We start from the raw sequence: 23,791 nt of genomic DNA, 5'->3' as shown, positions 1-23,791 counted from the left end.
GGTGAAAATGTGTTCCCAAGGCGAATTATTTTACATAGCGATAGATCTCACCGAGAGCAGTCAATTGGGGGTCGTACGGCTGGGGGGGGTCGATCGGTCGGTCGGTTGGGGGGTCCGGAAGGTTTCGTGGCATGGGGTCAAAAAGTTTGTTCCTACAATTCTACCCCCCGCCCCCCCCCGATTCATGGATAGGATCCCGCCGCCTCTGACCGAACCTCAGAACAGGACCGCTGACGGCATGGAGTGATAGTGCTCGTCAAGAGGAGTCGGTTGACACCTCTTTGAGTAAAATTGGAGGGGTTTTAACCCCTAAACAACAAGGTTTTGTCCGTGGGGGGTCGGTCGTCCCCTCAAGGGGGTTCCTAGGGGATTTCGGGGCATCGGGTCTGGCACTTGGTGCCACTTGGTACCCCCCCCCCGACAGCTGCGATAAGCATTTAATCAGACTCGACCGTATTAGATTACGGTACAGGAAGGATTGAGTGGTCTGAAACTGGGGCGCATGTCCAAGACCAAAGCCAAAAGCCAAGCTGTGGCTCTCTCCGGCGCACTTCTTTTGAGCCACCTTGCCCCACGTCTTGCCCCATCTGTACTGTACACACACGCCCGCGCCAGCTCTAGCGTGCGACGACAGCAAACCTTCCGCTAACCGCACTTGGTCCCTAGGTCGCGCGACGAAGCTCTGACCCGAACTTCAGCCGCGGCATTCCCTTTTGCAACCTGCAGCGCTTCCTCACGAGTCACAGGGGTTCCAACCTCTGCTTCGACTCGCCCTCCCCTGCGCCCGCCACTCATCCGTACATTCGCGCTCTGATGCTTAGTCTCGAGCCATTCCAGTGTTCTATGTTGGTGCATGTCCTACCCGGGCACTAGCCTAGCTAGATAGCCTGGGCCCTTCCGTGGGCCCTTCGTCGGCCAGGCCCGAGCAGAGCCGCGGGAAGCTGTAGGAGGACAGCGTGTTTTCATTATGCGCGTTCAGATAACATACAGCTTTGGTAACAAAGGTGCTGTGTACTCATCCCTGTAAGCGGCCCGTGTCCGCGTTGAGTCGGCCCAAAACGGCCTGTCTCATTGCATTTCATAGCACGGCAAATCGCGCGCTTCGCTCTCTCTTAAAACTTTGATGGCAGCCTATTGTGCTCATGTATCATAGTGCATGATATCTCAACGCCACGCATTGAAGTCACATTGGCCCCACTCTGCTGCCTTCATCCATTTTGACTAGTGGGTTTGCGCAGCTGCCGCAGAGAAGTCCTGCCTCTCGCTTCGTCTGTCTTTCTACAACCCCTGAACACTCTGTGCGGCTCCTTGGCGTCCTCGCGAGAAGCGCAGAGGCCAGGGTGAGTAGAGCCGTATTCTCGCACGAGGAACCTATACCATCCATTTTAGGTTGGTAGCTGTAGAGCCCGCACAGCCGATTGGACCGCCCGAGATACTAGCGATTCCGTTCTGCGCTCATCGCTGGGCTAATTGTCTGCGCTTTTCGGCCTTGCACAGGTTCTTTTCTAGGTCGCGATTATGGAGCCTGAACAACAAAGGCCCTCATCAAAGCGCGTGTCTTTGACTGAGGTGCAGAATGGTGGCAAGGTTGCTCGCACCACGGTCATGATGGCACCAGAGCGCACAGCCCAGGGTCCGGCCCCAAATCTCCCGCCGGTTGAACAGTCGACGGCGGCAACCATGAGCGGCACTGCCCGCGCTGCTCAACAACCGCCTCGGGCGGCCGCTAGCGCTCTTGGCACCGGCTCACGGGCGGGTCGTGTGAGCGCGGAGCAGGAGAGCGATGACGACTTGGATGGCAGTGGCGATGAGGAGGGGCCGAGCACCGACGACGACCAGCGCGACGTGAGCCGTGGCGGCGATGAAGGTGCCGCGGCTGCGACGGTGAAGGTGCCCAAGGGAGAGCGGATCATCATGGTGCACGTGCCGTCGGACATGCAGGCGCTGTCGCAACCGCAGCCGGCAGTGACCCTCACGCAGCGTGCCGTGCGGTCAGGTATGCGCTTCGTGCGATCGTCAAATATGCCATGACTGAGTTGGGCCGCAAGGAAGTATGCTGATGCATGTATTGAATGCCTGCTCATGGCTGCTCACCTGTTGCTATCACCTGCTCATTTGCACATGCAGGAAAATTTCAGCCGGGTGACCTCGTGTACTTGACGGCACGCGAGAAGGGCCAGTTTAACCAGTACATCGCGCCGCTGCTGTAAGTTTGTGGAAATACCTCCCCTAGATAGCCTGTTACTCCTTCGCGCCTTGACACCCACTTGCTTGACACCTCGATACGAGTAATGATCCACAATTCATACTCTCCTGTGCGTGTCCTGATGCAGACCGCGTGCCTCGCACACGCTGCCGGGCGACACCAGCGCGACGTGCTTTGCACTGGCTCGTGTCAAGGCCGTGCGCGCCGCTGGCGCTGATGAGGGTGGAGGCCAAGATGCTGACAAAAACCGCAAGGTATGCATGCACGTGCGTAGGATTACGCCAACTAGAATGTTTGCGGCGTCGGGCGCGTGTGGCTCGTGTGCAAGCCAAGGCATCGTGGGCGTCTACGGTAGTGGGAGACTCACTGCTGATTTGCTAAACAGCTTGTGAGTTGGCCCTTAAAGTTTGTCTGCATCTATCAAATTACACGTACAGTCCTGCGTGGAGCTGGAGCCGGGCTCAATGGTGTGGATTCGGGTGCCATTGAAGCAACTGCAGTCTGACCTGGGCTTGCCCGAGACTGCCGCGACCCGCAGTCGTTCCACCAAGAAGTCTAACATCAAGGTAAGCCCGCAAGTCCTATGTCCTGCAGCGCCGATTCGATAGGTTGATAGCTGCAGAGGACCTGAACAGCTACACTTGCACACTTAACCTGACAGGCAGATCCTTGTTTCGTAGCTGCATGTTGGGAACGCACCCTCATTGTTCTCCACTTCCAATCAACCCGTGCGCGCAGGTCCAGGTGCGCTACTACGCGCGCGTGGTGCGGGAGCAGGTTGGGCGTGCGGAGGAGGCCGCCGCCGCCGCTGCCGCAGGCGCGGCGGGCCGGCTGCCGCCCTCCCGCCTCCAGGGCGAGGTGCCGCCCTTCCCCGGCGGCAGGTTCCTGACGCTGCTGGCTCAGCTTGGCGCGGTCAACCGCGCCGGCACGGCGGCTGGCGGCGCCGCCGACGCAGCGGCGGCGGGTGTGGCCACCAGGAAGGGTGCGGCGGAGGACGCGCGGAGCGCCGCCGGCCGCATGGCCAACCAGCAGCAGGTGAACGGCGGCGGCGCGGCCGCGGTGATCACCACTCCTGGTCGCACACCTACCGCGGATGCTGCCGCAGCGCAGGGCGCGGGCCCAAGCAGCACCGCCGGCGTGCCCAGACCCGCGCCGGCGACAGCGGTGCTAGCCGCCGGTGGTCACCAGGCGGCGCCTGCCACGGAGCAGCAGCAGCTCCAGCCGCGGGAGCTGCTGCCCGACTTCGAGGACAGCCGGATGGGGGACGGCGCTGCGGACGTCTCGGGCGGCGTGTCGGTGGCCGCGCAGGGCGCCATGGATGACGCCGATGACGCTGGGCTGCTGCAGCGCGGGCGGCGCCGCAGCAGCGAGGGGCGGGCTGGAGGTACCACGGCGGCGACCGCACCTGTGCCCCATGCGGCGGGTGCCGCTGATGTGGTGATGGCAGATGGCGCGGCGCACTCAAGCGGTGCCGAAGCTGAGGTCGCAGCGGCGCGCCTGACGCCGGAGCCGGTGATGGAGGTGGAGGACCAGCAGCATGTGGAGCTGTTGCGTCAGCGCAAGGCCAGGAAGCTGGAGGTGGAGGAGGCTGCGAGGAAGTTGGAAATCAAGGAGCAGGAGCTGCTGGTTGCCAAGGCGCAGGCTACCGCTGCGGCCCTTGAGCGCGATGCCGCAAAGGCCGCTCAGGCGGCGGCGGAAAAAAGGCGCGACGAAGAGGCAGCCAGGGCGGCACGCCTGGCACAGGAACTGGATAAGTCAATGGCTGCAGAGAAGACGACGGCAGAGGAGGTGATGCGGCTGCGTCTGCAGCTGGCACAGATGACGCAGAGCCGCGACACCCACAAGCGGCGGTACGAGGAGCTTAGCAAAGTGGACGACATGTAAGGGCGGCGGTGCTCTTATACATGCTGCGCCCAGTGAGGCTGGAGGGTGGTGCATGGCATCTGTGTCATGCGTCAGTAGCGCCTGTGTACGTGAGGGGTGGGGTTTGGAGTGTGGATGAATGGCACGTTGTTGCGTTGTTACGTTCAGGCTTAAGGCCGATAAGGTCCAGCCATCGGGTGTTGCTTGCCAGTCGTGGGGCGGGGCGGGGCTCTGGACGCAAGCTCGGATGGGGTGTGCAGAAGTGCGCGACTTGGTGTCGATTGGGGGAAGTCATGATGCAGGCTGTGAATGCCTGCAACGCAGTAATCCCGTGCGATCCGGGGGCAGCGAGTCGCTGTGCGTATATTGAGCAGGGGTGCTCTTTGATCATGAGCAAGCTGTGCATGCGCCTTAAAGACATGGGCAGGAGTCTGTGCAGCAGTGGTGCGGTGAGCATGTTGCCGTGATTGCCTTTATTGCCGTTTGCGTTTGGTAAATATGCCATACAAGCTATTCGGGCTTCTGGTAGCCCAAAGGCCGTGGGTGATGCGATGCGGCTGTGAAGCACGTGGTAGTGCATTGGGGTGTGTGAACGGAACCATACTGACCGATAGCTGACGTGTGTGTACTCCAGGACGCTTCTAGATACCGTGTTCAAGCCATTTGTCAAGGCTAATGGATGTGGAGGCACTTGGGGACGGTCAGTGTGATGTGGTTTAAAGCACGCCTAATGCGGCATGGGGTATTCCTCGGCGGGAATGGCGCCCCAGGAAGCTTGTGCGTGGCTGTCGGCGGGCTGTACTTCTACCAAACCGTACACGTGTTCGGAAGGGTGTTTGTAATACAGAAACTGCCGACAACCAGTTGGCAACTTGAAATAGCAGCTTCTTCCAAGAGTTCCGACACGTTATGTCAACTTGTGCGCACATACTGACGACAACAGCTGCGGTGCGTGCGACAACCTGCAGTTGTCTCCGCAGTGACCGCATGTCCGCATGGCATGTGCAGCCTCTCGCACACGCTGCTGATGCACAGTACGCTGACTCGTAACAAAGTCAGTTTGGTCCCACAGCCGGCGCCTTTCTCTGCTCTCCCAACTGCACCACCACCCTCAGCGCCTCCGTCAGCCGCCGCAGCCCCACTCGCCCTGCTGCCGACACGGGTACAATGGGCAGCGGCGTCGCGGCCGCCAGCTCTGCCAGCGCCGCCGCCGGGTCCGCCACTGCATCCAGCTTGTTCGCGACCACCAGCGCCGGCGCCTCCAGTAGGCGTGGGCTGTAGCGCCCCAGCTCGTCCTGTTAGTTCGTGGAGTGGCCAGCGCCACGTAGGTTAAGGAGCAATTGGTGGCAGGCGTGTACCTGCATCTGCGTGCAGCAGTCGGCTGATAACCCCAACACCATTCCCGGGTGCGCATGTACACACATGCACGCACGGTGTCGATTGACCCGCCCCTCGATTAAGCTTTGCTCACACATGCACACGTGCAAGGTTGCAAGCGATGCTCGGCCCCCGGCACCCACCTGCAGGACTGCCAACTGCTCCGCTGGCGTCAGGTTTTCCGTACCCAGGGACGCAAATGCCTCCTGCTCCTCCAAGCCCGGGTCACGCCGGCGGGGCGGCGCCTTGCGTCTGCCGCCGCCCCTGCCGCCGCCCTGCTTGCTCCCTGTGCCTCCCGACAGGTCAATCACGTAAGCCAAGCACCGGCAGCGCTCTGCGTGTGGTTGGGCACAGAGGCGGCATCAGCGGCTGTCATGGGGCTGTGCATGCAGCTGTCGAGTGGATGGCAAGGATTCGATCAACATGCCCGGTCCCGACCCTAGTGCAGGTGCAGACTATGCAGGCACAACCCAAAGCGCGGGGACTCACCAATGTGCCGCAGGAAGGCGTTGCCGCGGCCCTTGTTGGCGTGAGCCCCCTGCGCCGCCAAAGCAAGCAGGTTCGATCGTCTACAAAATATCACCCGATTAAAGCGGTGTCTGTGAACCATGCCGTTCAATCACGTGCGCTCGACAGCAGTACGTCTGCTCATTCAGCTGCCAGGCGTATCCGCAACCCCCTACCCACCTGCACCAGTCCTGGGATGTCAGCTGTGACCAGGCGAGATCCGTCCTCGAAGGTGATGGTGCCCAGCTGGGGCCGCACCGTGGTGAAGGCATAGGCGCCCACCTGCATGGGAGCGTTTGTTTAGATGCGTGTGTGTGTGTGTGTGTGTGTGTGTGTGTGTGTGTGTGTGTGTGTGTGTGTGTGTGTGTGTGTGTGTGTCTATAAGGAAAGCACAAGGGAAGAGAACATGCATGACAGCGTACCCGATGCGATACCAGATGTGTGTTTGTGACTGTGCTTGCGTGCATCTGCGCGTGCTCATGCGCTTCTGGTGCACTGATCATTTGTGTAAGGCCACACGACGCCGTGGTAGCATATACCGCTGCTTCGGTGCTTCACCCTCTCCCGCCCGCACCTTGGCACGTGCCGCCGTGATGGCTCCCAGCAGAGTGCTCTTGCCGGCGTTGGGCAGCCCCACAAACCCCACGTCCGCCAGCAGCCGCGTCTCCAGGATCACCCAGCGCAGCTCGCCTGGGCGCCAGCGGGCGGGCGGGGGCAAACATGGGTACCGTTTGTCAGCGGCGTGGATGGCGATCGTCACGTTGTGGTGCGTGCTGAGTGCGCCGGACCCAGTCATGTTTGTGGCATCTGCCCCGCTTGATCATCACTCTCGTTCCCATGCAGGCCGCGTGTACCGTATTCAGCTCCCTAACGATCACCGCACCTGGCTGCCCCGGCTCCGACGTGTCGGGTGCGGGCCGTCCCGCCAGCGCCGGAAATGACTTGTTGCCGCGGCCGCCCGCGCCGCCACGCGCCACCAGCAGCTCCTACGGCCGGTGGCGACGGTGACACATGGTAGCGTCAAGCCAGGCCTCGTGCCTCACGACACAGTGTCTGCCGCGAGCATGGTGCCTTGTAGCAGTGTTCGCATGGGCGTCCAACCAACCCGCCGCTGCACCTCCCCCGTGTACCGATCCTGCACCTCCCCATCTCGCACTCACCTGGCCGTGCTGTGTCAGCTCCACCACATGCTCGACGCCGCTGTCCTGCCGGCCGCCGTGTGGCCCTCCGCCGATCGTCGTACCCTCGTCGTCACTGCCCGGACGCTCGCTGCTCTTCAACTCCTCCCCTTCATCTCCAAGCTCGCCATCCTCCTCCTGAACCTCCTCGTCCTCGTCCTCGTCATCCGGCACGTCCTCCCACACCACCTCCCCACCTTCAACCCACATCCCCGCCCCTGCCTCCTGCCCCTGCTCCCTCTGCTCCTGCTGCTGCTGCTGCTGCAGCCCCCGCGTGTCTGCCCCGAGCCGCACAGTGGTCCCCAGCGGCACCTCCACGACCCTGTCCACCCCCCGGCCGCCCGACTGCCCGCCGGCGCCGCCGGGGCCGCCGCGGCCACCCGTTACAGACGTCATAATGCCGTGGAGGCCGGGCGCATCGCGGCTGGCTCGTACCAACACATCGCCCCCCGGACCGCCGTTGCCGCCCAATGCAGCGAGGTTTCGCCCTGCGGCCAGGAAGGGTATGAGCAGGATCGGTCTTGTGCTAACACCGCCTTCAGACATATTGCGATGGCTTTGTTGCAGCGTCACGGGCAACGGGGCCGCCTGTTACCCCTCCCACAACTTTTGCATCCTCGCCGGCAGCTCCTTGTTGTTTCCACCAGTCACCTGCGAGCCTACACGCACCTCGCCCGACCGGCTCAAACGCCGCCACACCCGCGCCGCCGTGGCCCCCGGCCGCTCTGAAGCGCGCCGCGTCCACCAGCTTCCCGCGCTGTGGCATGGGTCCCTTGCTCTCTCGCGCCTCTGCCCGCCGCGCCCGCTGCCGCTCCAAGGGATCAAGGCCGTCGTCGGAAGCGGGACCCATTGTGGTTGTGCCGGCTGTGCTGCTTGGGCCAGTGCCGGTCATGCTGGCACCGCTGCCCGGGGTAGCGGCAGCTGTGCTGAAGGAAGTTGAGAATGGCCACCTGGTGTGAAGAGGTGCCGCCGCTGGTGTCCCGGACAGCCACGCAGGGCTCAATGGGGGCACCCCGCGTGGGGCCAGCATGCTGCTGGGCCCCGCTGCCTCTGCTCCAGTTGATGTAGCGGTTAAGAAGCTGTGATCTCGGTGCCGCGTTCGGGCTTGTGGCATGTGGCTGGCATACGGCTGGTGCTGAAATTGCTGTCCTGGTGGCTGATGGTGGCGTGTGGGCGGTTGCACGAGCTGAGCTGCAAGCCCCGAACCGCATCTGCGTGACCCAGCCCTGTCCACCAGCCCCCAATGCGATCCCGATGTTTCGGCGCTGAATCTGAGGCTAGAGCGGAAGATGCGTAGCGTACTGCTTCTGGTCCTGGCATAAGCATTGGCAGTGCTGGAGGACAAGCCTGGTGCCGCGCGTGGCATCGCGCGGGCAGTGTCACCAGCCTCCCTCCCACGGAGGTCATAGGCACATCCGGGGCATCCGGTGCCAGGTGCTGCGAGCCCGCAGCTTGAGCGCACGGCTACGTCCAGAGGTGTGGTTGCGCTCCGGAGGACGCAGGGGTGCAGGCGGCTGACCACCCTCCCAACTGGCCCAGACGCCATGTGGGTCAGCAGGCTCAGAGCTGCCCGGGCTCTTGTCCGAAGTAAGCGCCTCTGTCCCTAGACACGCAGCGCGATGCTCATGTGCATCCTGATATGATAAGTTGCAAAACTTGATTACTTGAGCACAGAGCAGCGCGTCGATTTGGCAAGCGTTCCGTCGTGCAGCGAAATCGATTCAATGCTGATCAGTCTCAGTTCACAATATGTTGCTAGATGTATTTTCTTAAAGTGACTGGCAAGTGTACTGGCCGCAAGTCCCGGATCGAAACCGTGCGCAACCCCGTCACAGTGCACGCCTTTGCCTTCCCCCCTACCAAGTCTTGACTTCCCCCAGCATGGTCAGTGGACGACCGCGCTCGAACCCTCTCACGGATGCACTGCGGGTTGAAAACGAATATTTAAATGGTTAGGCGCTTGAGCGACGTTATGGCTGCTGAAACGCGCGATGAAATTCCGAGTCGCGATCGCTCAACAACTAGAGTTGATGCGCCGGTTTTATCATAGGCATTAAGTAACAAACTTGTGACTACTTGTGCCCAGTTTGAGCAAACGAGTCGTCAGAACTGAGCAAAACTAGTCTGTCTGTGTCGTTTTGCGGCTGCAAAGCTCTTGTTTACTCGATGAAATTGCCCATGGATGCTTGATAGCTCTAGTCTTCGCTGCTAGAAGCCTTGTCGCCGAGGAGACCCAAAGCGGTCAGCAAAGCGGTCGCTGAAGCTGAGCTTGTGCACGCTCCGTGGACTGGTGCCTCAGACACCTGAGACAACAACAGTCTGAGCGCCAGGTACTATTATTAGGCGTGCGACTTGACTGAGGGATGTGAATGTCACTGGAAACTCTCGGGATGAGCGAGAGGTGGCTCTGGTTGCAGACCACGTTAGGTTTGTTTCGATATCACCTAATACGAAGACCTGTGGGTGTAGGGCTTGCGGGGAGTCCGCATTGAAGTCCACTGCCCGCTGGTCTTCTCCCGTTCTTTCCGCAGGCAGCCAGTAATACGGGTCTTAGGATGCCGCGGAGAGCGGGGCAGCGGGGCGGGGCGTCGCGTTGGCGTGGTGTTGCCCAGGTCTGACGTACGGGGTGTGAACGGTTGGAGGAGGTGACGGCACGCAATGGCCGCACCTCTCCCGACCCTCGGCCCTGATGCGGCGCTCCGACCTCCTCCACGTTCACGGAGAGTCCCGAGCGCGCGTTGGAAATGTGGGCCTGTGCCGGGCGCTGGGTTGTTGCGAGCCAAGTTGACCGCGGCCGCACTTCTGCTGGCGCTGCTGGCGTGGGCAGCGCTGCCGGGAGCCCTGGCACAGGCCAGCTCCAACACCACGGCCGCATCCACCAGCAGCAACAGCACCGCGACGCGCAATACCACTACAATCACCTCTTCTGGCAGCATATCTTCGCTGCCAGCAAAGTGGACGTTCCTAGTGTACATGCTGGCGGACAACAATCTGGAATGCTTTGGCCTCCTTGATATGCTGGTGGGGTTTGTTCACAATGTGTCGGGGCGACTGCTGGTCGTACCCGGGCATGGCCAAGGGGTTGTCTGGCCGATCTTTACGAGGCGGAGAATCTCTGTGCAGTCATACACACGGCGCGGGCCCAGTGCCTGCTCCTACTTTCAAGTCCTCCAAGTTAGGATCCCACACCCAGCGAAATGACACGTGCCTCCGCCCCCGTCATTACCACAGGAAATGATGCAGGGTATGGCGGCGGAGCCCACGGACTGCCGCACCACCACCTGCGGCGCCGCCTGCCCGCTGGGATATGTGGTCACGGGCCGCACCAGCTGCGGAGGGGTGAGTGGCGCGGAGGTGTTCGGAGTATTGTGGAGTGCGTCAGCCGCGGGGCCGCGGCGCGGTCAGCAACGCTTCATCCCTTCATGCTTCATGACTCCCCCCCCATCGCTTCAGCACATACACAGCCCAGCTGCTTGCCATGTAGCCCAGCGCACTTGGGCTGGAATCCCCCAGCTCCCCATCGCCCCAATTCCTGAGCCCACCACCGCCTCCCCCACGCCGCCACTCCCCCTCCGCCCACTCGCTCCCAGGGCCAGGTGGTGTCTCGCTGCTGCGCCGAGTGGGCCTACCCCGACGTGCTGCTGCTGGCGGACCGCGGCGTGGCCTCCTGCAGCAGCTCGCTGCCGGCGGCGCCCAGCTTCAACGGGCTGGACCTGGGGCTGCTACAGGCCACATGGACCACAGCCAAGGAGCTGCTGGTGCTGCCGAGTGGGTGGGGAGAGGCGGAAGGATGGGCTGGAGGGAGGGAGGGAGGGTGGGGTGGTGCGAGGGATGGTGGGGTGGTGGGATGGGTGGTGGGAAGGGTGACGGGTGTAGACTGGTGGGCTGGTTAAGGTGAGGTGCTGAATGCAGGCTGGCGACTGCTACCGTATGCCCTGACCCGGCAACTTGTCGCAAAGGGCTTGCTGCCGGGTGTTTTGTGATCTCTGCTTGCCGTTCTTCACTTGAAATCTCACACGGTGCGCCGTTGCCCTGTGCAGGCGGTGCGCTGCAGCAGGAGCGTGACTATGGCGAGATAGACATGGCCTCACCCGACCAGCTGGCGGCCTTCCTCACCCGCGCCTACACACGCTTCGGCAGCGTGTCGCCCTCGGGAGCCAACCGCAAGTACGCGCTGGTGCTGTGGGACCACGGCAATGGCTGGAAGGTGCGCAGGCGCGGCTGGGGTGTGGAAGAAGGACAGCCGATGCGTTGGCTGCGGACTGGGGAGGCGGTTACTGGAGACAAGCCAGCCCTGCTCCATTCCGCCTGCATGCGCCGCACGCACGCACTTGCACTGAGCAGAGCGGCATGCCTTGCTCCACATACAATTACTTTACATGCTTTCACACTCAATGTAATCCATACCCACGCACGCTTGCCACTCGCGGCCACAGGGCTACGGTGTGGACGACACGTGCTCCTCCGGTACGGCCAGCAGCCCCTCCGGCTGCGACCAGTTCACCATCCCCACCCTCGTGGCCGGCCTCAGCCAGGGCCTGGCCGGAGCCGGCGGATCCCGACGGCTGGATCTGATCGGATTCGACGCCTGCCTGATGAGCATGTACGAGGTCGGATCCGCGCTGGCGCCGTACGCTCGTAGCCTGCTTGCCAGCGAGCTGCTGGAGCCGGGTCACGGCTGGGACTACACGGCCTTGGGGAACATGACGCGCGCGGCGTCGGCCGCCGCCGCGGCGGGCAGCGGCAGCATCGCTTCCGTGACGCCGGTCAGTGCGGCCGCCGCCGGCGGCGCCCTGGCGGAGGAGGCGGCGGTGGCCGGGATCTGGATCTCGAAGTACAAGGGCCAGGCTGTTGCGTACGGCACCACGGGCATCACGCTGGCGCTCACGGACCTGGGCGGCCTCAGTACGGCGCTGGTACCGGCGGTGGCGACGCTCAGCGACTCACTCATAACGGCGCTGTCGGGTGCGTTTGGATCTCCGGACTAATCGTTTTCAGAAATGCCAGGGCCGCCCAGTGCTCACTTGAAGCCCAGGTTTGGTATCACCAAGGACATGTAGCGCAGTTTCGTACCCCGAGACATTGATAGTGAGATGTGTGTCCCACCATCCCCCACCCCATCCCACACGTAGGCGCCAACGGCACTGCGGTGGCGTCGGTGATACTGCGGCGGCGCACGGTGATGGCTCAGATGGGCACCGGCGAGCAGGAGAGCACCGTGGACATGGGGAACGCGCTGGCGGGTGAGCAGCGGGCGACTAGCGAGCTGATGCGGCGCTGGGATAAGTGGATTTGAGCTGCACGCCAGGAGCTAATTATTTTCCGCATTGCCAATCCGCCATGCGCCGCGCCTGCCCATCCGCCATAACCCAAACGCGTATCGCACCTGGTCGCCGCACCGCACCGCACCGTGTCATGCGCGCAGAGCTGGCGGCTGCCTCGGGCCTGGGCTCGGGCGCCGCCGCCGCCGTGGCGGCCGCCAGGTCCGCCTACGCCGCCGCGCTGCTGGCGTTCGGCCGCGACGATGAGCTGCCCAAGGGCACCGGCCTGGCCATATACTTCCCGCTGCAGGTGGGCGGCTTCGGGGTTTGGGGTAGATTGCCTGTGGCAGGGGCCCGGGGCAGGGGCAGGGGGGACGTGCGTTGCCCGGGACGGGTATTGCACAGGCTGCGCCCGCACCCCTGCCAACCATCTCACGTGCTTTTCACATTACAAGAGCGAGCTACTTCCATCCTTATTCGACCTTCGCGTCTGCCCATGCTATTGACTGACAATCGCCCACTCGCACACCACACATCCAGGCCTCAAAGATGGATGTGGACTACGGACGCCTGGCCGGCGCCTCGGGCCTGCTGGCGCCGGCCGCTGGGCGCTGGGCCGCCTTCCTGGCGAAGCTGTACGACGCGGCGTCAGCCACCAGCAGCGGCGGGTCGGGCGGGGCTGCCGACGCGGCCTTTGGGTTCGTGCCATCCGCTGCGTCCGTGCCGTACCTGGAGGTGGCGTCCGACTCGTACGTCCTGCAGGTGGGTGGGTGTGTCAGTGGTTTGACACCATAGGAAGGTCGGCCATGGCTTGGGCCACGTGCGTGCGCTGTGCGGATATCAACCAGAGCAGCATAGCGTGTACTCCATTCCGGCACGGCGTTGTCATTTGCCCAACACCGTAACCCGCTCGCTTCCGCCGCTCCACCCTCATCTCCCGCTAGGCCACGCTCAACAGCCCACTGGCGCTCAGTGCGTCCCTGTACTACGGCTTTGTGGATGCGACCGCAAAGTGAGTACTGGTCATGGGGCGCACGTGCTCAACGGCCCGGCAGGCGTGCGGATCATCATGGGGCCTTCTCATCCCCTGGCAACCGAGTAGCTATGCGGGCGGCCCCAAAACATCTGGCGATGCGTGGATTATGTTTACGCTCCCCCACTCTCGCCGCCAGGTCGTATGTGCTGGCCGGATCCCAATCCGCACTGATCGACGGCACCCGCGTGACGGGCTCCTGGCGCCGCCTCATCTGGGGCATCACGCAGCGCCTGCCTTCTACCTCCAGCAGCGCTGCCAGTAACAGCAGCAGTACCACCACCACGGCCGCTGCCGCTGCGGCTGCCGCCGCGGCAGCGGCTGCGGCTGCCGTTGAGGCCGCATACACGCCCAGCCGCACGGCGCTGATGTACGCGAACGAGGACTGGATACTGGGGCCGGGCGGCTCCACGGCTGTGAGCGTCTCGCTGACCGCCAACGTCAAATATGCGCCCACATGCAGGTGCGATGCTCGGGCTTGGGATGGCGTATCCTGGTATTTGGAAATAGGTCGCAATGTCACCACCAGAGCATGCGGAGCCTTTGCTCCCTTGTTCCCTTCCCAGTCCAATCCTGGCGTGTGGCGCATGTACCTTTCGGCCCTGCTGTTAGTGCGGTCACCACGTTCCTCCCATCGCCTACGCTTGTCTCTCACTACCTCCAAATCCTCTTCGTCGCCTGGGCCCCACACAGCTCGCCTCGCTCCCGCATGGCCTCCGCCATCCTCAAGTACACCTACTACTTCGCCACGCGGAGGGCCAGCCTGCAGCTGTTTGCGCAGCAGGCCAGCGGCGCCTTCGGCGAGGTGGCGGCGGCGGCGGGCGGCGTCATCATGCCGCTCATGTACAAGCTGCCGCGTGACTTCTCAGGTGGGCGACGGCGAGTCCTATAAGGGAGGCAGCGTGGGAGGTTGGCAGAGGTGATGGGTGGGGTGAGCATTGGAGGGGGTGCCGCGCCGGCGAGTGGGCTGGGCGTTCGGGGCGCTATCCGTGGCTACATGCTAACACGCCCAGTGCGTGCATTCCTGGGTGCTTGCTTCGGTGCGCAGGGTCCCAGATACCCACATTCGAGTACAGCGGCTGCCTGAAGTGGTGAGCGCGATGGGTCGCATAGTTGGTTTCGTGCTGTGAATGTGCCAGCTGGTCTTTCACTGCACTGCCATGCTGATGACACGGCGCGCCCGCACCTTCAGTCCCTCGCCGTTCTCTGCACGACCCGCCATGCCTCCGCCTCAGGGGCTACAACGGCACCGTGCGGGTGTCGGCTGTGGACGTGTCGGTGGCCGCCGACGCGCTGGGCGTGGACCTGGACGAGGACCTGCTGCTGTTCCTGCAGGCGCGAGACGTGTCGCTGTGTGAGTGTGCCGGACGGAGTGCCGGGTTAGTGTCAGGGCGGTGACTTCGCAGCGTGGTGGACGCGGTGCTGCGCTGTACCAGAACCGCGCGCAGCGGGGATTTGTCAAGTTGAAGCCGATGTCACAGCAAGGCACAGGAGCTTTCTGACTTTCGGCACCGCGCCTGACGCTTCCCCTTTCATCCAACCCGGCCATCCATCCATCCCACCCGCCTCACACACCGCAGCCAAGACCGCCTATCTGGTGGGCACCTTTGATGTCGCCGCCACCGCCCACACCACTGTGGGCGGCTGCACCTGTCTGATGTCCTGGCGGGCGGCGGACGGCGCGCCCCTCAACAACGGCTGCGCAAACCCTAACAACGACACCGCCGGGGCCTGGTGCCCAATCCAGCCCGGCTCCTGCACACAACCCAGTCAGGCGCGCGGTAAGCTGAGGGCTCCTGGATTTAAAGGGCAACGCGACGGCTTTGCTTGCGGGTCCGATTTGCTTGCGCGTGCCAAGTAGACATGCGCCTTCCTGTTGATCGGCATGGTGTCGCTTGCGTGGTGGCTGCAGGCGACATCAACTCCACGACCAGCCCCTGGGACTACTGCAGTCGGTCCCGCACCCTGTCCGGCTGCACCTGCGCCGACGTCTACCCGGCCGACCCCACCCGCAACACCAGCACCCTCATGTACGGCAAGTGCGTGCGCAACGACGCACGCGCCCTCTCGCGCGGGGCCTGGTGAGTCAGTTGATGTCAGTCCGCTCCAGGTTCAGCGTTTGGGAAAGAGACCCGTAGTAACGGGAGTAGCAGGCAGCGCTACATATGATAGCAGAAAGAAACATTTCGAAATGCATGCGACATCCGCAACATGCAACCGGAGGACAATACACCATGTGACCATGTCCACTGCGACCACACGCAGGTGCACGGTGAAGCTCAGCACCTGTCCCAGCGCCTACCGCGCGCACGGCAGCAACGACACCAGCTATGATTACTGCGAGACGCGCACGGTGGAGGGCTGCTCCTGTGCAAACACGTGGACCTACAACGGCGTGAGGTACAACGGCACGTGCCTTGCGGGCTTCCCGGGGCCCGACCCCGCGCCTGAGGGCCTGTACAACACCACCCGCTGGTGTATGGTGCAGCCCGGCTGCGTCACCCGTAACCAGGTAAGCGTGTGGCACAGTGGCAATGTGGCCCAGGGCGGTGCTACGGCTTGAGCGTGCGCTACACGGCCATGGTCTTCGCCTAGTCCCCGCTGCAAGGCCGCATGCTTCTGGTAGCCTCCTATCCCGCAGCCGCAATGACAAGCGCGCATGCACTACAGAGCCGCGCCATCCATGTATGGTGCCATTCCATGCTCCGCAGATTGCCGGACAGCACATTGGGCTGTGCGGCCTAGCCGTGCCGCCCACCGCGGGGCCCTCCAACACGCCCTGCGTGCTGCCAGCCACCCTGTCCGGCAGCGTGACAGTGGGCGACTGCGTGCCCTGGCGTAACGGCCCCAGCGCGGCTGACCGGGCGGACGGCATTGCGCCGGTGTGCCCCATCAACGCCGCCGCCACAGCCTTCGCTACCTGCAACGCGCGCTCCTGCACGCCGCAGGACCTCACCGCCTGCCCCAACGGTCTACCCAAGGTAAATTGTAGTGTTGTGCACTCATGCGGCATGATATTAAAATACCCTATGTGGTACCGTACTCAAACTTCAAATGAAACAGAATTGATTTTTTTGTTCGTCATATTTCTTGAGACTTCAAAGGTCCCACGGTATGCTGGATATAACCCACCACCATCATTGTCCCCGCCACGGGCTGCAGGACACCAACCTGTTCCAGTACAGTGCCTGGACCTCCGCCGCATGCCTGGAGCAGCTGTGCGCGGCGGCAGTGCGGGCCGGGGATGCGGGCGCCTGCGCCGCCGACGCCACGCGCGTGGCGGCCTCTATAGCGCAATTGAATGCCAGCATGGAGGTTGCGGAGCAGCTGCAAAGCAAGCTCGGCATTTGTAAGTTCCGAAGCATCTTACGGTAATCATGCGGGGGCGATGTGTTATAACCGTTGCAGCCGGGCATGTAATTAGTTAGCTCGCGTTGCCCCTGACCCTTACTATTCACCACCCACAACCCAAAACACGCGCCTCACCGCTGCCCCACCGCCCCGTGTCGTGCCCCCCCCTGCAGCCTCCATCTCGCAGTTCTGCTCCCTGTCTGCAGGCGACGACTGTCTGGTGCAGCTGCTGCTGCCCGCCTGCCCCGCACTGCGGCTTAACGGCACGTCCGCCAGCGCCTATGAGACTGCGGGGCTGGACCCCGCCGCAGCGCTGGCGGACGTGTGCAGTCTGGACTGCCTCAAGGCGCTGTGCCGGGCGGGAGGGTGAGTCCGGGGAGGGCGGTGCACTGATGAACGTGTTTCCTTGCTTGAGGAGGGATGGAGAGGAGGCGCAGCTCCTACTGCGTTTGCGGGAGGCACAACCAACCCCACCACGACTACGGTACCATCGATCTCACCTCTTCCACCAACACGCCACGCAGGTCCGCCTGCGCCCGCGCCACGCTGACTGACTCTTTGCGGCTGAGCCTGCTTGAGGCCATGGACAGCCGCTGCGCCGCCGCCGGCTCCCCGTTCGCCGCGACCTTCGCCAAGCCCGCCGCCTTCCTGTGCACCGAGCTGCTAGCGCCGGCGCCCACCTGCGCGCGCAGCACCACCCTCACTGGCGCCTCAGGTGGGCCAGGATTCCGCAGCGACACAGCACCCAAGCTCTTTCACTTTCACTAGCAACGGAAACAGCCTAGCTTAAGCCTGGCCTGAGCTGCTTCCGCCCAAACCTGCACAAATGACCCTGACCTCGGATCACACCCGCAGGCAACGTGGCGCTGACGCCTGTGGCCGGCAGCACCTCCTACGCCCCCCTCACCAACTGCAGCTGGGTCATCTCGCCCGCCGGCATGTCGTACATCAAACTGTCCTTCAGCTCGTACGCCAGTGAGACGCTGTACGACACGCTGCTGGTGGAGGACGGCGACGGCGTGGTTGCCGTACTCAGTGGCGGGCTGTACGGCACTGGTGGCGCCTCGTTGCTGCCAGCGCCGCTGTACACGGACACGGGTGAGAGCGAGGGGGAGGAATATACTGAGCAGGTGCCATGGATTTTGAGTGCCATCCGAGCACTCAGCCGTCCGGTTTTGCACCGGGTGGAAGGAAGTGTTGCCATGTTTGAATCCTCCACGCTATGCCCTGCCGCCCCTGCCTTTCAGGAATGTTCCGCCTGACCTTCACCTCGGACTCCTCGATTGGAGGCGCGGGCTTCGCCGCCTCCTACACCGCCAGTGCACAGCGCAGTGTGGCGCTGCCGTCATGCAGCGACCGACAGAAGGTGCGGGGTGGTGGGATGGACTTCAGCTGGTGGAATAGTGGGCAGTCATCATTTGGCTATTCACCTGTCGTCGAGGGCAATGGCTACAGTTCTTCTGCGGTGGAGCGCGCACACTTCATTCACCCTTGAGGCTTGGGCCTCCCTCTTTTCTCGGCTGATACCAACCTGACTCTTGCTCATCGCACCGTTCCTTTTAATCCCTTGCTGCGGCAGCTGCTCATGATCAACGTGCGTACCGCCTCCTACGCCAATGAGTACAGCTGGGTGCTGGTGGGGTACCGCGTGGTGCTGGCCAGCGGCAGCAACAGCGGCAGCAGCAACAGCAGCGGCAGCGCCAGCACCTCGGCCGCCAGTGCAACTACTGGCGGGGCCACGCAGCAGGTATGAGTGAGCAGATGTGTGCGTGTGCAAGACCTTGCGCAGGGGTTCCCCTGACCTAGTGCACGACGGTTTTGGGACGTTGAGACACCTATCGTTGGGGACACCAACCGTATTCATGCGCCCGCGCCTAGTAAGTTATGGCGCTCCTCCATCCCTCTCCCATCCCTCCCCCTGCTTGTAACCAACAGGTGATGCTTGCGGCCGGCGGCACGTTGCCGGCCCAGGTGTATTCGTTCTTCTCCTCCAGCGACCCCTCCCTGTCCATCACCGACAGCCTGTACAAGGACAACAGGTGGGTGTGTGGGAGGCGGCTTGTTCCCACCATCCCTAGTGAAATCGCACCGCGGGGTGGGCAGGGTGGTGGTATGCCATGTACGGGCCATGCGCCATGCGCACCATGCGCAGTAATCCGCAGAAGCCCACACTTGCCTCGCACCAATTATGGCAACGCCACTATGCAACTATAATCCATGCTCCCTCGCGCTGGCCCCTCCTTCCTTTCGTGATCCACAGGACCTACACCAGCTACGCATGCGTGCCATCTGGCTTCTCCATGCTGTACCTGTACGACTCGTACGGCGACGGTTGGCCCGGCGGCGGCCTCATAACGGTGTCGTACCTGCGCAGCGCCGCCAGTTCGTACCGCCTGGCAAACGCCACGGTGCGCGGCTACAACTCCTCACTGGCACTCAACATTTTCGCCAACATGCCCAACACCGCTGGTGAGCTAGAAAACTTGAGTACCAAGGAGTGCCAGAGTGCTGGGGTTTGGTGGCGGGCGTACGTCGGGAGATTGCTTTCTGCCAATACGTTTGTGCAAGGGTTCGCAGGTCGGGTGATGGGATTGTGTCGGCGGTGATGGTCACGAGCAACATGCAACCTGTGGGGAGGGTTGCAGTACAGGACAATGCATCTGCAACTTGTCTTATTGGTCCCCCTTCGGCTCCCCCCGTGTGCTGCTGTGTGCCGCCTGCAGAGGAGTACGCGGCGGCTCTGGCGCGCAACAAGGCCGGCGGCGGCTTCAGTGTGCGCGCCACTCTGCGGCTGCAGGGCGAGGTGTCGGGCACCACCACACTGTCGCAGGTGTGAGGGGAGCAGAAGGGCTAGGCTGCTAGGCTGCTGCCCGGCCCGGTGCTTTTCATTTCTCTTTATGCGACGGTAGTGCGAAGGACCCGGTCTCGCCCCCTTTCACCATCCACTCAGCTATCAGAGACCAGGTCATGCTTCCTTGCGCACGTCTCTTCCACCCTGTGTTCTCCTCAACTTTGCAACCCCCTTGTATCCTGCAACCTCCTCCACGCCCATCTGCACAGACCAAGCAACTCATCCTGCGTGGCGCCGTGTCGTCGCTGCTGGCAGTGGATGTGACCACCACAGGCCTCAGCGCTCCCGTGGCCAACACCAACTCGGGAACCGCAGCCGCAGCCTCCAGCAGCCGGCGCCGCCAGCTGCTGAGCTGGCTAGTGGGCTCGGCCATGCGCCAGCGCGGCGCCGCTGCGCACGGCGGCGGCAGCGATGGCCCTGGTCAGGAGCACACGGCTGAGGGTGCACTCATGAACGTTCCAGCCTTGTTCGCCGGCAAGGAAGAGGAGCGGCAGGCAGCTGGGCAGGGTGCGGCAGGGGCACTTTTGGCACAGAGCGTAGGGCGGGCAAGCGAGCATGTGAAGCCAGGTACAGGCGCCGACGCCGACGCGGCCGACGATGCCGCTGACGCCATGCAGGACCTGGGGGCCTCCGTAGATCCAGCAGGAGCAGCTGTGGCGGAGGACGTGGTGGAGGCGGTGGAGGCGGAGGAGGTTCTGGTTCACGAGCCGGGGGTGGTGGAGGCGCTTCTGGCCTCCGCCAGGGCGCTGGGTCTCAAACCAGCGAATTCGGCAACCGCAGTCGGCTCAGAGGCCGAGGCAGCGCTGTCGGCTGCCCGCCGCCAGGCACTCACGGCTCTGGATGAGCTGTTCTGGCAGCCACGTGTGTCGGGTGCGGCCCTGACAGACCTGGTGTCCACGCAGCAACCCAAGCTGGTGACGGGAAGCAGCCGGCAGGAGGAGCACCAGCAGCAGCAGCAGCAGCAGCAGCAGCAGGAGCTTAAGCTCACGGAGCAGGGTGCGATGAGCGCGGCTGCGAAGCAGCGGGCGCCGCCCGGCGCGGACGCGGAGGATGCCGCGGTTGTAGGCGCTGCGCCGGAGGTTGTAGCAGCGGAAGGCGAGGGTAACAGCAGCAGCGGCGGTGGTGTCGGCCATACCGTGCTGCTCAACGGGCTCGTGTTGGGAGAGGATGGCGTGCCCATCTTCAGCATGCGCAGCGCCGTAGCAGGCAGTAGCAGCGGTAGTAGCGCAAGCCCTGTAGGACGTGCCCTGATTGCAAGTGCCCTTACACAGGCCACGTTGCAGCGGCCAGTGCAGCAACAGGTCACGATCACGCACGCAACCGCGGAGGGGCAGCCGCAAGTGGCCACTCGAGCTGCGGGTGATGCAACCTCATCCGTGGGCTCCGCGCTGGAGGCGCTGGATGACGAGGCGGATGCACTGCGCCGCATGGCGGCACGTGCGACAGCGGTGGCGGCAGGGCACGCGCCGGGCCGCAACGGCGGCCGCAGTGCGGTGCCCGGGCTGACGGGCAGGGGCATGGCAGCGGCGCTGCAGCAGCACACGGCGCAGCTAGCGGCTCTATCGGCGCAGCTGCCAGCACCGGCGCCGACGCGCCTAGCGTTGGGTAGCGGGGCTGAGGTTATTGCCGCAGTAGCGCCGCAAGGAGGACTTGGGGCCGGCAGCTTGCTGGCAGGAAATTCGGAAGACGAGGAGGGCGAGGAGGCTGAGGACAGGTCGTTCGACGGGGAAGAGACCGCAGCTGTTGAGGATGCCGCGCCGGCGGCTGAACTTGCGCATGCAGCCATCATGGCCACTGCGCCATCGGCAGCTGCAGCTGCGGCGATCACGGCGGACGCATTCGCTGCCGCCCGGGCCGCTGCGGCGTCAGTGCCACAAGTCAAGCGGGCGGATGCCGGCAATGGCGAAGAGGCGGAGAGCAGCCCCTCGGGCTCTCTCGGCACCATAATCAATGCCCCACTGCTACAGCACGGGCAAACGGAGTGGCATCCTCAACCTCTGGAGCAGTCGCAACGGCTGTCGCAGCGCCAACACCAGCGCCAGCACCGGCACCAGCATCACATGGGGCGGCAGCTGCAACAAGCTGCCGCGACCGTGGATGTGGTGCTGGTGCTGGTGGGCTACACCACCCGCGATGACGCGGCGGCGGCCTCGGCGCAACTGACGTCGGCAGTGCACGGCGGCGACCTGCAGAAGGCCCTGGGCGACGCCGGCTGGATGGCGGCAGCGCCTACTTTGGTGGGGTCGACGGAGGTGGTGGACAGCAAGGGCGCCGCCAGCGGGCTGGGCGGCGGCGGCAGGAGCTGGACCAACATGGCGCTGATCATCGGCGCCGCGGCAGGCGGCGGCCTGGCGGCGGTGTTGGTGTGCGCGGTGCTGGTGTGCCTGTTCCGCCGTAGCCGCAGCCGCAGCGGCCAGACAAGTGGCAAGGTTCGCGGTGCTGCAGCATGACTCCTGCTGCTGCAAACGTTCGGCTGTAAACCCTATGCCTTGGCCCGCCCTGACATGACCTGTCACCTACCATGTATGAGCAACCTGCCCTGCCTTCCCTATGTTTTTCACGAACGCAGGTGGCCCCCGCCGAACTCGGGGACGAGGACGCCATTGCCGCCGCCAAGCTGTACGACTCGCAGCAGCTGCATACGCAGCAGCCCATGCAGTCGCCCATGCAGTCCGCACGGCCGTCCCTCATGGCGCCGCCGACGGCCGCCGCAATGGGCGCCAGTGCTCGCACACGCTCCGCCGCCATGCTCATGTCGCAGCAGCAGCAGGCGGCGCTGGCGGCAGCGTCAATGGCTGCGGAGCAGCAGCAGGTGGCGGCGATGGCGGCGATGGAGCAGCAGCACCGGCAGAGCCAGGCGGTGGCTGCGGCCATGGCAGCCGAGCACAACATGCGGGCATCTATGGCTGTGGCGCCGCGCGTCGGCTCCGTCGGACCCTGGATGGTGAGTGCGTGCGCACACTGGTGCCTGCCATCTTCGAAAGCGTCGGCTTCTGCGTCTTCGCTAGCTGGATGATTGCACGATTGGCCCGGGGCAACGGGCGTGGGGGCAACGGGTGTGAGGACGCAGTGTTGTAACTTCGTGCACCGGCATTGCCCCATGGTGGCATGGCATTGGAGACAAGCCCCCGTGCCGCCACCTACGTACAGGCTCCAGCGGCAGTCATGGCTATGCCCCAGGCCGCCATCAGCAGCCCCGTGTCGCCCATGTACCCGGGCGCAGCCGGCATGGGCGGCATGACCGGCCCCATGGGCATGAGCCCCATGATGATGGGGATGGATTCTGCAACGGCGGCCGCCATGATGGATCCGTACGGCGCCGCCGCCATGCAGCAGCAGGCGGCCATGCAGCAACAGGCAGTGTTGATGCAGCAGACTGCAATGATGCAGCAGCAGCAGCAAGACATGGCCATGGCGATGGGCATGTACGGCAATGGGACGCAGCAGGGGCACCCGGGCACTAATGCATGGCTGTGAGAGCAAGCCTGGGGGTAGGCAAGCAGCGTTGTGGAGAGGAGCGAACGAAGTTGTGTTATGGAAAAAAGTTGTGATTCATTGAGCGTGCGTACGCTTGACCATTGATGCCTGTGTTGTGTAGTTATGCTGCCAGGGTATATGGTCAAAATGGACCTTTGAAAACGACCCTGGGTCACATGCAGTACTATCGCGAATAGCCGCCGAGGAGAACCGGGCTCAATGGCATCGGGTAGGCCCTGTTACACAGACCGCCAAAGTCGCGCCCGTTTGGCGAGCTCGCCACAGGAGCGCGATTTCATTGTTTTGCCATACTTCCTCAATAGCGCGATTTGTGAGCCGCGAACTCGTGCAGACCGAAGCCCGTCTTCAACAGTTTTCCGCAGTTCCCTTGCGTGCCCGTTATAAGTGCGGGGAAAGCAAATCATTTACAGGCGGTGCCCATTGCGAGCAAATAAGGAAGCGAGCGTTTTCGTGAGGTGCTGGATTTAGCTTCCGTTTTTGTCGTAAGTTTGCTACGCAATGCACTTGTGGGTTTGTCTTATTAGCCTTTAAATTGTGACAATTCAAAATTTTGAAAAACCTTGCAACCGGTCGGACTCGGCCGCGACCGCACGAAATCCCTACATGCCGACTCAGCCTACACACATTAACACCCCATTATTGCTCTGTAACATACGTTATGCCTTT

The 23,791-nt window shown here is 63.3% G+C and overlaps 3 protein-coding genes across 3 annotated transcripts; 2 read left to right on the top strand and 1 right to left on the bottom strand.

Annotated features, from left to right (window-relative positions):
- Window positions 1-545: 545 nt before the first annotated feature.
- On the top strand, window positions 546-4,971 carry CHLRE_02g094700v5 (uncharacterized protein). The gene is made up of 6 exons (XM_043059493.1): window positions 546-1,340; window positions 1,498-1,996; window positions 2,128-2,206; window positions 2,334-2,460; window positions 2,644-2,772; window positions 2,945-4,971. Exons 2-6 carry the CDS (start codon window positions 1,519-1,521, stop codon window positions 4,088-4,090), a joined length of 1,959 nt encoding a protein of 652 aa, XP_042927127.1. The 5' UTR covers window positions 546-1,340; window positions 1,498-1,518; the 3' UTR covers window positions 4,091-4,971.
- A 2-nt stretch (window positions 4,972-4,973) lies between these two features.
- CHLRE_02g094650v5 (uncharacterized protein) lies at window positions 4,974-8,875 on the bottom strand. Its single transcript, XM_001701762.2, has 8 exons — window positions 7,801-8,875; window positions 7,114-7,619; window positions 6,837-6,939; window positions 6,528-6,643; window positions 6,134-6,235; window positions 5,936-5,984; window positions 5,590-5,780; window positions 4,974-5,364 (listed from the first exon to the last, which is right to left on the bottom strand). The coding sequence occupies exons 1-8, from the start codon at window positions 8,159-8,161 to the stop codon at window positions 5,125-5,127; spliced, it is 1,668 nt and encodes a 555-aa protein (XP_001701814.2). The 5' UTR covers window positions 8,162-8,875; the 3' UTR covers window positions 4,974-5,124.
- A 200-nt stretch (window positions 8,876-9,075) lies between these two features.
- Window positions 9,076-23,787, top strand: CHLRE_02g094600v5 (uncharacterized protein). The gene is made up of 30 exons (XM_043059492.1): window positions 9,076-9,461; window positions 9,663-10,152; window positions 10,363-10,470; window positions 10,722-10,899; window positions 11,172-11,338; window positions 11,568-12,096; window positions 12,264-12,374; window positions 12,557-12,702; window positions 12,933-13,154; window positions 13,337-13,404; window positions 13,565-13,888; window positions 14,119-14,294; window positions 14,474-14,516; window positions 14,661-14,779; window positions 15,006-15,206; window positions 15,338-15,506; window positions 15,691-15,937; window positions 16,137-16,406; window positions 16,588-16,774; window positions 16,950-17,142; window positions 17,301-17,491; window positions 17,632-17,874; window positions 18,024-18,142; window positions 18,356-18,523; window positions 18,712-18,815; window positions 19,037-19,245; window positions 19,500-19,606; window positions 19,837-22,056; window positions 22,197-22,571; window positions 22,778-23,787. The coding sequence occupies exons 2-30, from the start codon at window positions 9,790-9,792 to the stop codon at window positions 23,102-23,104; spliced, it is 7,884 nt and encodes a 2,627-aa protein (XP_042927126.1). The 5' UTR covers window positions 9,076-9,461; window positions 9,663-9,789; the 3' UTR covers window positions 23,105-23,787.
- The last annotated feature ends 4 nt before the right edge of the window (window positions 23,788-23,791 follow it).

This window comes from Chlamydomonas reinhardtii, chromosome 2 (genome assembly GCF_000002595.2).
Source record: "Chlamydomonas reinhardtii strain CC-503 cw92 mt+ chromosome 2, whole genome shotgun sequence".
NCBI classification, from domain to species: Eukaryota; Viridiplantae; Chlorophyta; class Chlorophyceae; order Chlamydomonadales; family Chlamydomonadaceae; genus Chlamydomonas; species Chlamydomonas reinhardtii.
The sequence above is the reverse complement of the archived record's forward strand: the minus strand, read 5'-3'. Positions and strand labels throughout refer to the sequence as shown.

Bases quoted from the DNA above. Each gene is read 5' to 3' on its own strand.
- CHLRE_02g094700v5 (XM_043059493.1), top strand. From the start codon at position 1,519: ATGGAGCCTGAACAACAAAGGCCCTCATCAAAGCGCGTGTCTTTGACT. The intron at 1,997-2,127 runs GTATGCGCTTCG...TTGCACATGCAG, and splicing joins GCAGCGTGCCGTGCGGTCAG to GAAAATTTCAGCCGGGTGAC. The intron at 2,461-2,643 runs GTATGCATGCAC...TTACACGTACAG, and splicing joins ATGCTGACAAAAACCGCAAG to TCCTGCGTGGAGCTGGAGCC.
- CHLRE_02g094650v5 (XM_001701762.2), bottom strand. From the start codon at position 8,161: ATGCTGGCCCCACGCGGGGTGCCCCCATTGAGCCCTGCGTGGCTGTCC. The intron at 6,940-7,113 runs GTGAGTGCGAGA...CACCGGCCGTAG, and splicing joins AGCTGACACAGCACGGCCAG to GAGCTGCTGGTGGCGCGTGG. The intron at 5,985-6,133 runs GTGGGTAGGGGG...TTGGCGGCGCAG, and splicing joins ACATCCCAGGACTGGTGCAG to GGGGCTCACGCCAACAAGGG.
- CHLRE_02g094600v5 (XM_043059492.1), top strand. From the start codon at position 9,790: ATGGCCGCACCTCTCCCGACCCTCGGCCCTGATGCGGCGCTCCGACCT. The intron at 15,507-15,690 runs GTGAGTCAGTTG...GACCACACGCAG, and splicing joins GCCCTCTCGCGCGGGGCCTG to GTGCACGGTGAAGCTCAGCA. The intron at 19,246-19,499 runs GTGAGCTAGAAA...TGCCGCCTGCAG, and splicing joins CAACATGCCCAACACCGCTG to AGGAGTACGCGGCGGCTCTG.